The 16600-nt window shown below is 61.8% G+C and overlaps 1 protein-coding gene across 1 annotated transcript; it reads left to right on the top strand.

Moving 5' to 3' along the window:
- Nucleotides 1-1987: 1987 nt before the first annotated feature.
- On the top strand, nucleotides 1988-14731 carry LOC308337957 (testis-specific Y-encoded protein 10-like; the record flags this gene model as incomplete). The annotated part of the gene is made up of 7 exons (XM_080831512.1): nucleotides 1988-2066; nucleotides 12330-12649; nucleotides 13080-13157; nucleotides 13297-13408; nucleotides 13508-13653; nucleotides 13748-13832; nucleotides 14534-14731. 7 exons carry the CDS (start codon nucleotides 1988-1990, stop codon nucleotides 14554-14556), a joined length of 843 nt encoding a protein of 280 aa, XP_080687638.1. The 3' UTR covers nucleotides 14557-14731.
- Nucleotides 14732-16600: the final 1869 nt, after the last annotated feature.

The raw sequence follows: 16600 nt of genomic DNA, 5'->3' as shown, positions 1-16600 counted from the left end.
ATCACAGTACTTGGTGTCTGTGTACTCCCTGGCTGTTTCCACCCTCTATTCCTCCATGACTTCCCCATTTGCTGTCTCATGTTTTCGGGAAACGTGACAGCTGCCCTGGTTGACACCACTGGATTCAGCTCTGCTCAGCCGACTTGTTGCTTCCCCACGCGTGGGTGGCCCCTTCCTCACAGGCGATGTGTCCTTTGGGTCTACATGCCTCGCAAAGTATGAATTCAGCTGGGGGCAGACCAGTCCTTGCCTCCCCGCCTCCGCCCTTCCTCGCCGCGCCCTGCCTGTCTCTCCCTCCCCATCCCTGCGCACGGCTCTCCCTCCTGCCCCTGTCCCTCTCTTCCCTTCTCTCCCTCCCTCCCATTCCCCCTCTCTCCCCCAGCTCTTCTTCTCCTTCTGGGCTTCTCTCCCTCTCCTCCCAGTCTCCCTCTCCTCCCCCTCCCCCTGTCACCACCCCAGCCTTCTCCCTCTCCAAGGCTGTGCTCCTGTTCCTGCGGTAACACCAGAGGAGCCTCCTCTAGTGGTTTGGGCAAGGTTGCAAGTGCTGGGTCAGTTTGGATTATACCAGTAATTCCAAAGTCTGAGCTGTCTCACGGACTGTCTCAGACATTTGTTTCTTCTCCCCATAGACAGCCATGCATCTTACTCCCTGCAGGGGCGTTTGTGACACTTGTTGCGACCACAGCCCCTGCACTTAACGCCAAGGGAGTTCCTCCTGCGTCTTTCTGGTCAAAATCCCCCAGGACACACCGACCCACTCCTTCTAATGGAGGCCCTCCCACGATGCAACCGCAACGCTGGTGGCCTTGCCATCACCCACGAGGCCTTCCCTGACACCTCAGGCGGCAAGCATCCTATCCCGCCACAGCACCCGCCCCCGCCCCCCGGAGCAGACCTCAGTGAGGTGTGGTCTTGTCTCAAAGGACGTGGGGAGTACCAGAGAAAGGGCACTTGTGCTGTGCATGCTCACTTGGCCATCCCCTCCCCGCACGGTACTCCACTCAGCCACCGACACAGTCTAAGGGAGAACTTGGAGCGGAGCTGGAAGAAAGACACAAGAGCCCTTGCATGCAAGTCAGGTGGAGAAGGAGAACGCAACGAGGAAAAGAGACACAGAAACAAAGCGAAAGGGGCCGCTCAGAGGAAAGCACCTTGGGAGCAAGTTTTACCACTGGCTTGGGCAGAGGAATTTGCAGAGTTTCTCTTTGGACTGAAAGCCTGGCCCAGTCGCATGCTGCCCAGTCGCAATCACGGACCTCACCGGGGCCGGCTTAGCAGCTCTGTAGGCACCCCGGTGGCCAGGGACCTCGGCTCTTTGCAGAGTAACTTCAGGGAAAGTACTTGGCGTGCAGTTCCCTTCTCTTCCGGAAAGCTGGGGCGGGGGATGGGGGGTGGGGGGCTGGGGAGGCGGATGGCCCCTGCACGCAGCACCTTGGCGGCGGGCTCCTGGCGCCGTGCACCACCGGGCAGGCCCAGGGCGAAAGCCACGTGGCAGTGACGGGGCGCAGGTGGGGCAGCAGCTGATGCCCCCCGGGCTCTCCCCCAGGTCCCCTAAGAAGGAGCGCGGGAGGCTTTCGCGCGGCGGGCACACACGGCATTCAGCCGCCGGATTTCAATTCCTGGCGCCAGCCGAGGGGCCCCAGACGGACGGACGAGAAAGGGACGAGTGGGGCTGGGATACCACGGCACTTGCGGGAAAGGCCTGACAGGGGTCTCTGAAGAGAACGTTTGGGGTTGAGAGGCGCGGAGGCCACCGCGGTGGAGGGGCTCGGGCGGGCTCCCAGGCGGGCTCTGGCGCGGCCAAGGGACATGGCGGGTGGTGGCCACGCCCACTGCCCTGGCACGGGTTAGACCCGGGAGCACGCCGCGTCCTGCGCGGGGCTCGGGGGCTCCATCCGGCCCAGGCCGCATGCGTGCCTCCCCCCGCCCCACACCCCTGCCCCGCCCGTGTCTGCCCCGTCACCGCCCGCCCCGGGGGCCTGTGCGCATGCGTGCCCCAGGCCCGCGCACTCTGCTAGGCGCTGCCGCCCAGCGGCGTTCCAGGGCGCTGCAGCTGAACACTGCCGGTGCCGCCTCCCTCGCCTTCAGTCCCCAGCGGCCGGCGCTCAGGGCCAGGGCCACATGGAGAGTGAGTCGAGGTCCGGGGAAGGCGGGGCTGCCCCAGAATCCTGGAGCACCTTGGTCGCAGACGGGGGCGGTGAGGAGGCGGGGGCCCTCAGGGAGACCGGCTCCTGCGGGCACGCGGGGGCGCTTCTGGCCCTCGAGGCTGCGGGTGTGGTGGCAGAGGCTGTGCGGGAAGCTGAGGCCCAGGGGGGCACAGAGGAGGCCGGCGCGGGGCCGGAGTTGGTGCTGGTGGTGGAGGTGGTGGCGGTGGAAGTCGAGGAGGTGCTGGCGGCGGAAGACGAGGAGGTGCTGGCGGTGGAAGTCGAGGAGGTGCTGGCGGTGGAAGTCGAGGAGGTGCTGGCGGCGGAAGTCGAGGACGTGCTGGCGGCGGAAGACGAGGAGGCGGCGCAAGCACAGCAGGTCGAGAGGCCGAAGGAGCTGTGGCAGGCAGAGCCGGTGCCCCGGCCCGACCCAGCCGGGGCCGCACTTGCCGCGCTGGAGGTGGTTCAGGAAGCGCTCCGCTCTGTGGATGCCCAAGCCTCCAGGGCCTACTTGCGGCTGAAGCGCAGGAGGAATCGGAAGCGCAGTGGTCACCTGGCTCGAAGAAGGGCCATCATCCAGGGCATCCCTGGCTTCTGGGCACACGCCGTATCCTTCAGCCTGCTGGCTGGGTTTGGGCACCTGTGGAGGAGAGTGGGAGCAGGGCAGCAGGGTGCAGAGCCTCAGCCAGGGGCAGGAGAGCTGCGGGGATGGGCCTCGCTCCCCCAGCCGTGGGCCCCAGGCCTCTAGCGCTGGGCACCTCGCGGCAGTAGGCCGCCCAGGCAGCAGTGGGCCCAAGGCGGGAGCAGTGGCCCCAGCCTTCTCCTGCACAGCAGAGGGGCAGGGGCCAGCAGAGGGTGGTCCCGGAGGAGGTGGGTGCGGGGAGGGAGTGGGCCGTTGGGGGGAAAGGCAGGGGCTGGGACCTGTGCATTGCTGCCTGAGCAGAAGGTCCGGGCCAGTGCTTTGGGGCTGCAGCACCCCAACAGGCCTCTGCGGTCGCGGAACCCGGGTCAACACTCTGGACTCCTAGTGAAGCCCGGTCCCACTTGGCTCAGAGCAGATGCTGCAAGGAAAGGATTTGGGGGGTGCGTGGGGCAGATGGAGAGGCTGCGCGCCTCCTTCCCGGTCCTTCCCAACCTGTCTTTTTGGCGAGGTCACGGCAGACCTAGAGTTCTGTGCGCTTGCACTCATTGAGGGTCAGTCAGCGGGCTGGCCGACTTCAGCGGCCCCCGGGGCCCTGGACACGGTGCAGGGGTGCTACAAACTCTGTCTCCGCAGGTCCTACTGAGGCGGGCCGAGGCCCCTGGCCCAGGTGCTCACAGACACGTTTCCTGCCTCCCTGCCTCTCCGTCTCCACGTCCCCCACCCTGGCTCGCTCTCTCCCCGCCTGCCGTCCCTCTGCAAGTCTCTTCCTCGGGGTTTGGGTGTCTCTGTCTCTCTCTCTCTCCTCCTTCGCACCCCGTCCTCCCACACTACCCCTTTCCTCCCTCTCTTGCTGACCCTGCCAGGCTCTTGCTTGGCACCCTGGCTGTGCAGCCATGCTGCAAGTGAGCGGAGCAGCCCCCTTGTGGGCACAGAAGGTCCCTCAAGAGCCCAGGGCTTCAGGGGAGCACACAAGCAAACACGGCCGTGAGCGGGGGACCGAGCCCATCCAGACATCCAGCGTGGTGACTGACCGCCTCCTGGCCCAGCCGGCCCCGGGCACAGGCCAGACGGACGTGGGAAGGCAAAGCAGGCAGGCTCCTGGCCTCACCCTGTTGATCCTCCAAGCCCATTGCCGCCCCAGGGCAGAGCATGGGTGACGAAAGGGCAAGCGCTGAGGAGGCTGGGAGTGTGGCGGTGCCTTCTGTTTGTGCACAGGCCCCATTCGGTCCCTGGCTCTCGGTCGGGAAGGGCCGGGGGGTTCCCGGGTGGTTCCCGGTTCTCTTTCCGGAGCACTTGCCGTCGAGGCTCCTTGACCCAAGGCAGATCCTGAATCACCCGCAGATATCAGCCGTGACAGGTGACCAGGACGCAGACCTGCTCAGCTACATGACCAATTTAGAGGTTAGCCCTGGAGACGGAGGCCGGCGGTGGTGCCTTGGGAGTGGGGTTGCAGCTGGAGGGGCTGCGGCAGGGTTGCTCAGAGCCGCGCTCAGTCCCCTTCCCCCTACCCCTCCTCTCGCTTTGCTGGGCCAGGTGGAGGAGCTGGGTCATCCCAAGTACCGCTGCAGGCTGATGTTTTCCTTTGGGAGCAACCCCTACTTCCAGAACGACGTGATCGTTAAGGAGTATCACCTTAGCATCGCCGGTAAGAGTGGGCCTGAGCTTCAGGGGAGCTGGCGGAGGGCCGCCGGGCACGTGGGCCCCGGGAACGGGAAGGGAGGTGTATGGGGTCCTGGGGGCGGGGGAGGGATTTGGCACAGGAGGGGGAGAGGTTGTAGGTTGGGAGCGAGAGCGGGCGTGGGGCCCTGGCCATGGACGGCCTCCCTTAAGTTTCCTCGTCCTGCAGGATATAGGGCGACTCGTTGCACCCCAGTCCAGTGGTTCTGGGATGAGGAACGTGGAGGTGCCAGCCGCAGGCGAGACAGCAGCAGCCTGAACTTCTTCAACTGGTTGTGTGACCCCAGCTGCCCGGGGCCCAACAGGATGGCCGAGGTGAGGCCCCTGCGGCCTTCGTCCGCAACGGTGATGCTGGGGCCCCGGCTGCTGGGGACCGGGGCCGGGGGCCCCACGCTCACCTGGCCTTTTTTCCCCTCCCAGATCATCATCGAAGAGCTGTGGCCCAATCCCTTGCAGTACTACCCTAGGCCGGAAGGCGGCCCATGGGAGTGAGCTGAGAGGAAGACCTGTCGGTAAGGAGCCCCGAGGGCTGGGTCCTGAACTGTGTGGGGAGGGTGCCCGGGGACAGTCAGTTTCATGGCGCGCAAACTGAGGCTCAGAGGAGCCTGGGCCCACGCAGCAGCTGGCAGGGTGGGAAGTGAGCCTGGGGCCACTCAGAGCACACCCACAGGGCGGAGGAGGTGTCTAGTCCGGCAGGTGCCTGCCCCCCATGCTGTGTGCCGGCAAATCCCTGCTCAATCGGGCGAAGCAAGGCTTCGCCACCGCCTTTTCCTGAACTGTCTCCCGTGGCTGTCGGCCCCTCTCTCGGTCCTCCTGCCAACGCCTTCAGTTGGGGATGGCCGGCCTATCTTGGGGAGTCGGGCTCCTTGTCCCGTCCCCGTCGTGGGCCACGACTCCCGGGCTGCCCTCCACGTTCCTGAGCACCGCCTGGCCTCCCGCAGCCATACGGACATCCTGGGAAATGGCCCTAGGCCGTCCACAGGAGGGTCGTGGCGCCCTCGCTGGGGAGGAACAGGGATCCCACGGGGACGAGGCGGGCTCGCAACATCACGTTGGCGATCCCGGCAGCATGTGTTTTCACAAATAGCTAAGATTTTTGTGTGTGTTTTCCTGTTTGTCTCTGTGTGTGTGTGATGCGTGTGTGTATGTGTCGGGGCATGGCCGCTGTGTGGAAGTGGACATCAGAGAGCACCCGAGTTTGACCACCGAGACGAATTTGATGAGGCCTCCACCGTTGAGAGACATGGATGGGCTCGTCTCCGTGGTGCTCTGCCTGCACGGGACAGAAACAGGGACAAGGATCAGCAGGGGCGGCGCTAGAGAGTATCCTGCCCAATGCTGCAGGGACAGGGGGAAGGGCCATAAACAAGTTACAGAGCCCTTTGGGTCCATGTGTCGGCTTCTGTCGGGGGCACGGGAAATGGCAAGGAGGAAATCAGCCTGGTGGGATCCTCCAGCCCCCATCCTGTTGGATTCCATGGGTGGGCGTGATGGAGAGCTTGGGGGCCGGGCGCAGCAGGGCTGGGCCTGGGGAGAGAACCCCACCCTTCCTAGGCAGGCTTAAGCGCGTGTGCACGTACGTGCGTGTGAGTGTAGCGGTTGACTGTGCATTTCTATATCAGGGAGGACGTGTGGTTTTCTCACATGTGTCTGAATCCTCAGGGCGTGCGCGTATGAGTGTGTGTTTTGGACCCTTGAGAATGCCTGCGTGTCAGATTCTGTGGATGTTTCTGGATTGCGGGGGATCACGGGCATACTTCCTTTTTGAGCAGGTCAACTGCGTACGCCTGTGCCGGAGACCTTGTATGGGTTGTCTGTGTGTACGTGTGCTTGCAAGCGCACGTGTGTGTTTGGGAAGGCAGGGATGCATGCCTGAGTGTGCTCTGTGTGTGTGTTTGGTGTACTGTGTGTGGTGTGCTCTGTGTGATTGCAGAAGCATGAACCTGTGTGTGTGTGTTTGTGTGCCTGTTTGAGTGGCTACGTGTGTGTTCCTGTATGACACAGACCATGTGTTTTACTTACATGCTTCTGTACCCTCAGGACTATGTGTGAGTGTGTCGTGCTCAGATGTAACGTCGTGAGTAGCGTATGCCTGCGTGCTGGAGTTTGTGGATGTGTTGGGGTGTGTGTGTTAGTGTTCTTGGGCACACCCGTGTAATGGTTTTTATGGTGGTGCCACATGCGTATGCCTGTGCCGGACACCTCGTGTGAATTGGGTCTGTTCTGGGTGTTTTTGCAAGCACCTATGTGTCTGCAGGCAAGGGATGGTGTGCATGCTTCAGATCAATATGAGCGAGTGTGTACACAGTGTGTACAGTGGGTTCGAGGAGAGTATGTGTGTGTGTGTGTGTGTGTGTGTGTGTGCACACTTGATGGGCTACTTGTGTGTTCCAGGATGACGTAGACCATGGGTTTTGCTTACGTGCTTCTCTATCCTCAGGGGAGTGTGTGTGTGGTTGCGTGTGTTCTGTGTGTGTGTGTGTGAGTGTGCATGCTCAGATGTGTTGGCGTCAGTTGTGTATGCCTCTGTGCCAGGGGTTTTTGATGTGGTCATTTCCGTGTGTGAGTATGATGGTTCCGCGACACACGTGTGTATGTATTTTGGGGCCGGGACTGTATGTGTAGGCCTTTGCCGGAGACCTTCTGTGAGTCGTATGCATTGTGTGTGTGTGTCTGTGTTCGTGTTTACAAGCCCCTATGTGTCTGTATGCAAGGGCTGCTGTTACAAGCCTGAATTTAATACCGATGAGTGTGAGTTTAGTGTGTTCAGTAGGTTTCCTTGAGCGTGTGTGTGTTTGTGTGTGTGCGTGTGTGTGAATGGAGCTTGTGGGTGTGTGTTTGCATTTTCGTGTGTGTGTGTGTGTGTGTGTGTCTGTGCACATGTGTCATCTCCACGCCTTTGTATCAGAGATAATGTGTGGGTGCGTGTAGCATGTGCATGTGTTTGCACGAACACACGTGTCTTGTATGTCACTCTGTGTTTAGATGAAAATGTGAGTCTGGTTACGTGTGGCCTCATGCACGCCTGGGTGCCGTGAGTCTGTGTGTGGGGGGGGTATGCATGTGCCATCTCGATGACTTGGTTTCAGGGATCATGTGTGGGTGTGCAGGGTATGTGCGTGTGTTTGGACGAGCACAGACGCATCACGTGTTTCTCTGTGTTTAGAAGAACACGTGAGTGTGATTTTGTGTGGCCTCATGCACGTCTGGGTGTCGAGAGTCTGTGTGTGTGTGTGAGTGTGTGTGTCTGTGATGTGTGCCCAAGCCTTTGGACAGGGTCACGTGTGTATGAGTGTGTTGGGAGTCCCTGGTCGGGAAAGGAGAGGGCCCATGGCACTTCCCGCTCTGCTGATTATGGAGAAAGGGGCCAGTGGCGGAGTGCAGCCACGTCCCTCCTGACACACAGACCTTGTGTGCATTCCATGGTTACTCAGGGTTCTCTGTCCCCTCTCGCCGCAAAACGCACACGGGCCAAGGCAAGGCAGGCACGTGTCAAGCACACCACCCATCGAGGCAGCTTGCACGGATGGTGCCGGTGTGGGAAAACCCTAGGGGTCTCAGTGTGTGTTACAGAGGGGCTCAAACCTTGTACCCGCCTCTGTGTTGATTAGCCAAAGGCAGCAAAGAATAAGAAAGAATCCGTGAGCAGCACGTTCCTCCAGAGGAAAGAGCCCTGCGGGGAGCTCTCCTCCCAGTAGAAAGGCCATCCTGGACTCTGTTCTTCTCCTGTTTGGGCCGGTCTTGTCCACCTCCTGTGTACCAGGCGGGGAGGACGAAAAGGAGAGGAGCTGAACCCACAGGCACGTGTTCCCTGCCTCAGCGAGGGGCACCCAGCTTGTTGCTCCCTGAGCCAACAGGGGTTTCCCAGCACCACTTCTCACCAGTCCGGGGCTCGCCCCTCCCCGTCCGCTCGCCCTGCACTCACCCCGTCTTCGACGTTCCCCACCGCCTGCACCTCAGCTGGGCTTGGGATCTGGCAACGTGTGCCCACGAATGGATCCCGGCAGAGCCTCCCAGCGGCCCCTGTGGTGCTATGCCGACATCTCATGCTGTTTGTGGAGTCCTGACCTCATTGCCTTGGGGAACTGGGTTCCCTCCTGGCGGCCCCGGCAGCTAGGTGTAGGTCGAGGAGGGTTTGGCCTTCGGGCTCGGGAACCCTGCCGGCTTCACGGTTCGGGCCTGAACGTCAGCAAGTCTGCCCGCGGTTGGTCAGATCTCAAGTTGGGGATCTCAAGTCCGATACAGCCCCTCAGGGAGAATTCTAGGGTGGTGGAGAGCAACGGGCCAAAGGAAGACTGCTGGGGCCATCGTCACGTCTTCTGGTCTCCTTGTCGCCTAAGCTGGAGAGTAGCCTCACAGCTCCCCCAGGCCAGTCCGTGGGATTCATCGTGTCGACAAGATGGAGGGGAAGTCCCAGGCATGCTGACGGTTGCAGCGGGGCTGCCCGCGGGGATCCGGACGTGGAGGACCCCAGAACGTGCTGCGCTCGCCCCACCCACTTTCCCTAGAGCCCTCTGCGGCTCGCTCCTCGGGGCTTTTAGGAAGGGCCTGCCGAGCTCTACAGGGGAGAGGAAAGGCTGGACGGTGCCGCTAAAGCGCCTCCCAGGTATCTCCCATAAACACAGGCGCTCCGCTTCCTTGACTGGGGGATGCCCCGCCTGCCCCGGAAAGAGGTGTTTAGGATTGGACCCCTGCCGCAGGTCGCATGGCTTAAGCTGTTGGGCGCATCATAAGGACATCGGGTTTCCTCCCAGGGCCTTAGGGTGCAAACCAGGGGATGTGGCTCGTGCACATCTGCCTGGAGTTCAGGGCAGCTTCAGGGCAAACACGTACGTGGCGCAAGAGGGCTGAGCGCCTCCTGAAGAAGACCGCCCGCTCCAGGGGCTTAATGGCCAGAGCTGCTGGGAGACGGACGCTTGCTACGGGACTGGAGGACCCAGGGCAACGGTCTTCCACGGATGTGGTCTCGCAGGCAAGGGATGGGGCGCCCAGAATGCGTGTGTGCTTTCCAGTGTACGTGTGTCGAGGCGACCGGGACAAGAAACAAGGGAGGTGCCCTTGAAACCCAGCCTCCCGTGAGGTCTCCGTTCCAGGCTGCTTACCTCTTGTCCTTTGGCCCCTCTCCTGTTCCTTCCCTAGCAGGGGCAATGCCAGATGTCTGTCATTGCATGAATGTCTGTCTCCCTGGATTGCGAGTGGACGTGGAGATCATCCACATGATGGCCGAACACGTGGAAACCACAGTCCAAGGCCGTGGGGGTGCGTATGAAATCCGGTCCACTGCAAACCCACCGCAGACCCGGCCGGGAACGGAATAGGTCTGTCCGTGCACGCGCTTCCACATGCACGTGTGTGTACATGGAAGGCCACGCCTGTGTACCCCTTTCCCTCGGTGTTACAGCCAGCTGCCCACACGGGTACCTGTGGGCACGCAAAGAAACCTTGGTCTGAACACACGGGTGTGTAAGCACTCGGCTGTACTGAACACCGCTGGCACCTTAGAAGGCAGCCGGCATGAACTCTGCGCAGCTCGAACCCCCGCGATAACATTAGTCCAGCCGCCCATGGAGTGGAGCCATGGCGCAGAGCCACGCATCCACCGCCGGTTCAGGAGACGGAGCCGAAGAAGACCTGTGCGAGGGCACAGAAGATGCCGTGGCCTCAAGAGTCGGTACGGACCTGCCGGGGACACGTGGAGGGTGAAGAACCGCCGGAGCAACCACGACAGGCACCTCCGTGTACAGGACGCGGCACGTGTGGCCCTTTGACGACTGAGATGACTGAGGTGTGGTGTAAGAAACCCGTCTGTTCCTGTAATGCTGGGGGAGACCGGCTTGCACTGGCTGCACACCAAAATTGCCCCAAGCCTACCTTGTTGGCCCAAAGCCACACGTTGGGTATCCTCTCTCCACGTGTGGGGGCCAGCCCTGGGGACGTGACGGGCCAGCCCTGGGGACGTGACGGCCCAGCCTCAAGTTCTGCTCACGGTCTGACCTGGTGGCCCGCAGGGGAAGGCTAGAGAAGATGTGTTCTCCTCTGCAGGCCTTCCCCACGGCATTTGTGGTTTCGCCCGAATGCAACGGAAGACACTCAGTCTCTTGAAGTGAAGGTACGTGCGTACGTGCTGTGTCACCTGGGAGCCAGCCCCAGCTTCTTGCCTCCGGCCTCCAAAGGGTGCACACTGTAGTCACCTGGCCGCCAGACAGAATGCCCAACTGCCCATCCACAGGGTTCACCCAGACATTGTCTCAGGGGAGGGGCATCCGGATTCACGTTGCCGGATGCCCTTGGCTGCACGAAAGGCACGCCTCCCTCTGTGCTCCATGCCAAACACACTGAGTGTCTGTGGGTAAGTGTGTGTGTGTGTGTGTGTGTCTGTGTGTGTTTGTGTCGGGGGCACCCAGCTTGGGACCCTTTCCCTGGTCACGTGACCAGTGGCTAGTCACAGAGGAGAAGAGGGCTTTTATTTCATGGGAAAGGAGGTGCTCGGACAGGCTTCTGCATCTTGCTTCCTGAAGCCTTCATCTTCCAGAGACCCTGTGGCCAGAGAGTGGGCAGAGAAACAGCGCCCTGAAGACAAACACCGAGTCGGGGGAAGAGGGAGAGCAGAGCATGGGGAAAGGACAGGCGGAGAGACGGATTGAGCACTCTCGGTCCCTCTTCTCCTGAGCAGCCAAGGACGTGGCCTGGGGGCAAACTGTGGCCGAACCCCCGCCCCCTAGCCCCGTGCCCCGAACAGGCAGACCGCTTCCGACCTCTGTCTCCTGGAATGGCCCTATTCCGCAATGCCTGGGCTGACGTTTCCACGCACGCTAGGCCAGGGTTCCCGGTGGTGCATACGCTGTCCTCAGTCTTGGACGATCGTGTTGGGGAAGGGCAAGGGACGGTTTCGCATTGACAGGCTACAAACACCGGGTGGAGAGCGGGCTGGAGGAGGCCACGGGATGGAGGGGAGGGGGTTGTGGGCCCTGGGGCCTGGGGCGCCTTAGGTAGAGCCCGAGGCCACCCTGGAGGAGGCGCACTGGCTGCCTCCCTGGCCGGCTCCCGCAGGGGGTGAGGGGCGGGGCCTGTGGCGGCCACGCCCACGGCCTTGCCGCTGGCAGCACCTGGGGTCCGGCCATTGTCCTGGGCGTGGATCAGGCCTCCTTCGCGCCGAGGCCCCACGCGTGCCACCTCCACCTCGGCCCCGTGGCCTCCTGGCCGGAAGCCCTTGTGCGCATGCGTCCCAGACTCCGGTGGCTTCTGCGAGGAGACGGCTGACGTCCCCCCTTCGCTGGGCCGCGGAGCTCCACTGCCGGGCCGCCTGCGGGAGCCGCGTGCTCACCCCTCCTGCTCCGTTCCTCCGCAGCTGCCCCAGCTGGGGGCCACATGGGACGCGGGACTGCCCCCCAATCCTGACCGACTCCGTCGAGGGAGGGGTCCATCGGGACGCGGCTGTCCGCGGACATATAGCCCCACCCCCAGAAGAGAGGTGAAGGTGCTGCTGGGCCTAGGCGTGGGGATGGCGGCAGAGCCAGCGCAGGACGAGGAGGGCCGTTGGGAGAGAGAGGGCGCCATCCTGGTGGTGGAGCTTGTGCTAGTGGGGGATGACGTAATGTTGGTGTGGCAGCTTGCGGTGGTCCAGGTGGCGGAGGACCCCGGGGAGACTGAGGAGGAGGACGAGGACGAGGACGACGAGGCTAGGGAGGTTGGCAGTGAGGCTGAAGAAGAGGGGGAGGCTGAGGAGGGCGAGGAGACTGAGGAGGAGGAGGAGGAAGAGGAGGAGGAGGAAGAGGAGGAGGAGGAAGAGGAGGAGGAGGAGGAAGAGGAGGAGGAGGAGGAGCAGAGGGAGGAGGAGGATGAGGCTGTTGAGGATGAGGTTGCAGAGGTACCAGAGGTGCAGGAGGAGGAGGATGAGGAGGAGGAAGACAGGAGGGAAGAGGCCTGGGAGGAGAGCCAGAAGGAGCGAGAAGCGCAGGAGCTGCAGGAGAAGCAGGAAGGGGAAGAACGGCCAGAGGCACGGCCAGGTCCGCCCCCGTCCCCGCTCCAGGCCCTCGAGGCCCTGCAGTCAGAGCTGGAGCCCATGAACAAAGACGCCAGCAGGGCCTACTCTGGGCTCAAGCTCAGGTTCTGGCAGAGGCGACGGCGTCACCTGGACCACCGAAGCGCCCTCATCCGGGGCATCCCTGGCTTCTGGGCCAAGGCTGTATCCTTGATACCTTCACGGAGGGACCCCAATGTGGCCGGGCTAGCGCAGGAGACTCCTGTGGCAGGGGGCCTGCGTTGTGGTGGCCTGGCTCATGCCTCGGTGATCACGACAGTTTCGAATCCCTGCTTCCGGGTGGGGGTCCCTGGTGGGGCCGCAGGTTGCCCTCGATGTGCCGGGGAGGGGGCCGTGGGTGGGCAGGGATGTCACCGAGGATTTCCAGCTTTCTGTGTTAGTGCCCAGCAGGGAATTACCTAACTAACTAATGCAGCAGGCCGTGCGGGGGCGCAGGGGCCCTTGACACAATCTGTGAGGTGGAGTGGGTCCCGGTGGTAGGAGGGGAGATGCAGGGCGCACTTGCTGTGCAGACCTGCTCTGTTGTTGTAGCTCTTTCTTCTCCAGCCCTCGGAGAGTCCTTGACCCGAAGCAGTTTGTGAACCACCCGCAGATGTCAGCCATGCTCAGTGAGCAAGATGAAGGCATACTTGGCTCCATGACGGATTTGAAGGTCTGGCCCGGGAGATGGAGGCCCGGCCTGGGGGATGGGAGAAGAGGGGGTAACAGAAGCGATTCCTCCCCAAGGCCAGGAGGGGAAGGGTCTGCTGGACAGAGATCTCAACCCTCTCCCCCACTTTGCCGCCCGGCAGGTGGAGGAACTCGAGTCTCCCCGTGATGGCCGCAAGATCCTGCTCTTCTTTCGCGAGAACTCCTACTTCCGCAACGACGTCGTTGAGAAGGAGTATGTCCTCAGGGCTGCTGGTAAGGGGCCTCTGCGTGGATGGGCGGCAGCAGGTGGAGGCGGCAGGGTTGAACCTGATGCATCATCCAGCGCCTTCGCACGGACCCTTCTTCCTGCAGGGTACGAGCCGTCTCATTCCACTCCCATCCAGTGGCACCACTGTTACGAACAGGAGGCCTGTAGCCGCAGACGCCACAAGAGCAGCCTTAACTTCTTCAGCTGGTTCTCTGACCACAGCTTTGCCGGGCCTAGCAGGATAGCTGAGGTGGGTCCCTGTGACAAACCGCGCACGTGAACCTGCCTGTGCTCCCCAGCGGACTGGGATGTGCATCTGAGCCCTGCCCCGTTTCCCCTGCCAGATCATCATGGACGACCTGTGGCCCGATCCCCTGCAGTACTACGTGAGGAAGAAGGCCCCAGCAGAGGGAACTGAGAGGAGGGCAGGTGAGACGCCCAGGGCGTGGGTGCTGAAAATGCTCCGTGCGGCTCCGTGGGAGCTGGGCTCCGCAAATGCAGAAACGGAGGCTTAGAGGAACACTCAAGAGGCGGTGACCCCGTGTCCAAAGGGCATCACCGTGAGTCGGGGAGGGCGGTGTCAAACTGGTTCTGCCTGGGAAGCTTGAGGCAGGCGGGTCAGGCAACACCAGTGAGCAGAGCCGGAGAAGCAGTCGGCTCAGCAGCTGCCTTGCGGGAAGTGCCACTCCCTGGCCGTGAACTCCTGCCCTCAGGTCTCCTCGCCACCGCCTCAGCTTTGAGCCCACCTAAGCACCTCTTGCCAGCCTTGGCGCAGATGTCTGCGTTCCCTGGCGTAAAGGCTCATGCGTCACCCCGTCGCTTTTGTGTGTTCATCGGTAGAGTCCTCCCAGTCATCTCCCTGGGCAATCTCCTGTGCCCACCGCAATCAGCCAGAGAACACTGGAGAGCGTGCACAGATACCGTTGCTATGTGGGTGGAGGAAATGTAGGGGGATCGCCATCAAGGGCCGGGGAGAGGGGCAGGGGAGAATGGCCTCCGTTCCCCGAAAGGGCCTTGAAACCCTCAAGCAAACCTGCGTGTGGCCCGTAGAGGATACTCACCGGCCGCCTCATGTGTGCCCGGGTGACTGTGTGCCCGTGTGTCTGTGTCTGTGTCTCCGTCTCTCCCAGGGAACTTGAGCATGTTGAGGTGAATACGCAGAAGCCTTGCCCTTGACCCGGAAAGAGTCCAGGACCTTCAGATGGAGCCGGATGATCAGCCTGGTCCCTCCCACAGGGAACACCTCCAGTCTGGTGCCTGGGAGAAACACAGGGCCGATTGAGGCCCCCTGTAAAAATACTGAAATGTGGAAAAACGACGTCAACCGTGTTTATGTGTGTTACTGTGTGTACGCTCACACACGGTCGTCTTCATGGAAAGGGGCAGGTGGGGAGCCTGAGCTCATGGGATTCCCGTCGATGCTTACTACTCTGCCCCGGCATCCTTATTCCGTGGAAGGGGTGGGGCCGTATGCTGGCCCAGAGGTCCAGGTCACACGAGCTCTGGGACTGCATCCCAGCGTGGCAGAGGTCCTTCCCCTAGGGATGGTGGAGGTGGGCAGGGAGAGGAGATGAGCGAAAGGCCAGCTAACAGGGCCCATGCCTTCCCTGGGGAAATGACAGAGGTCAAAGAAAGGGAAGGACGAGCCAGGGCCAAACATGTCCAGTGTCAACTTTTGGTGGATGGCGATGACCGTCTCCCAGAGATGCTCCCTGGTGGATGACCTCAGACACAGCACGGGTGGGACTGTAGTTTCATTACTCCGTTGAACCCCAGTGCCAGGGCTCTCCTTTCTTCTAAACAAGGGGCCCAGGCCCTTGCTGACACAGTCATCCTCTCAGCCCCAGATACAGCGGGAGCGAGTGGGGGCCAGGCCCTGTGGAGGGACTGTCGGAGAGGGGAAAGTGGGAGGAGGGAAGGTAGGAAAGATCACCCTGTCGTTCTGGCCCAGGTAGCTGGGCGGAAGCATAAATTGCAGGGAAAGGCGCGCGCGCGCGCGTGGGCGCGCACACGCACGCACGCGCGCGCGCACACACACGAACACCATCGGGTTCCAACCGCCCTAAGCCACAGAATATTTAGCCACTCACATACACTGACACATCCACTCAGGAGCAGAGCCAACACCCCCCAGCCAACACACAGTGATTCAGTCACCCTCATGTCCTGACACGCACACACTCACTCACCCTCCCAGGCACAAAACCTTCACCCACTCACATGTCCAGAGACACGCTCACATACTGACAACCCCACGCAGCCCCGTGATCCCCACTTCCCGGCTTCCCTAGGACGTTGGCTTGGGGTCCCCCAGATGGTCAGCAGAGGAGAGGGCAGAGTATTGCTGAATGCGAGACCCAGGACACCCGCCCGTGTGCTGTCTGTCCCGTGCTGACCCCGAGGCTGATCTGCCTCCTTCTCCGTGGTCTGAAGGCAGGTGCCCAATGCCCTCTATCCGGTTAGACCCCAAAAGGGAAATGCCACCAAAGGGCACCCCTAGTCCTCACCAACACCCCACGGAGCACGCTCCCCTGGTTAAGGGCCAAGTGCGCGCAGGCTGCTTTGACCGTGTAGGGCACCGTCCATCTTCTGAGGTCTTGGCCTCTCTCCTCCCACTTTCAAATTCTTTGTGACTTTGGGACTCAGAGGCCAGTCTCTTGCACGGAGCATAGATGTGGCCAGCTTTTCAACACCTGCCCGTTCTGCTGTCGTCCACATCTTACTCCAGTGCTGTGAAGCCCCGTTACTGACCAGCCCCGTTACTGACACAGGGCAGTCCACAATCACAGTACTTGGTGTCTGTGTACTCCCTGGCTGTTTCCACCCTCTATTCCTCCGTGACTTCCCCATTTGCTGTCTCATGTTTTCGGGAAACGTGACAGCTGCCCTGGTTGACACCACTGGATTCAGCTCTGCTCAGCCGACTTGTTGCTTCCCCACGCGTGGGTGGCCCCTTCCTCACAGGCGATGTGTCCTTTGGGTCTACATGCCTCGCAAAGTATGAATTCAGCTGGGGGCAGACCAGTCCTTGCCTCCCCGCCTCCGCCCTTCCTCGCCGCGCCCTGCCTGTCTCTCCCTCCCCATCCCTGCGCACGGCTCTCCCTCCTGCCCCTGTCCCTCTCTTCCCTTCTCTCCCTCCCTCCCATTCCCCCTCTCTCCCCCAGCTCTTCTTCTCCTTCTGGGCTTCTCTCCCTCTC

The sequence above is a fragment of the Martes martes genome, assembly GCF_963455335.1.
Source record: "Martes martes genome assembly, contig: scaffold_139, whole genome shotgun sequence".
Lineage (NCBI taxonomy): Eukaryota > Metazoa > Chordata > Mammalia > Carnivora > Mustelidae > Martes > Martes martes.
This window is presented reverse-complemented; position numbering and strand designations above follow the sequence as displayed.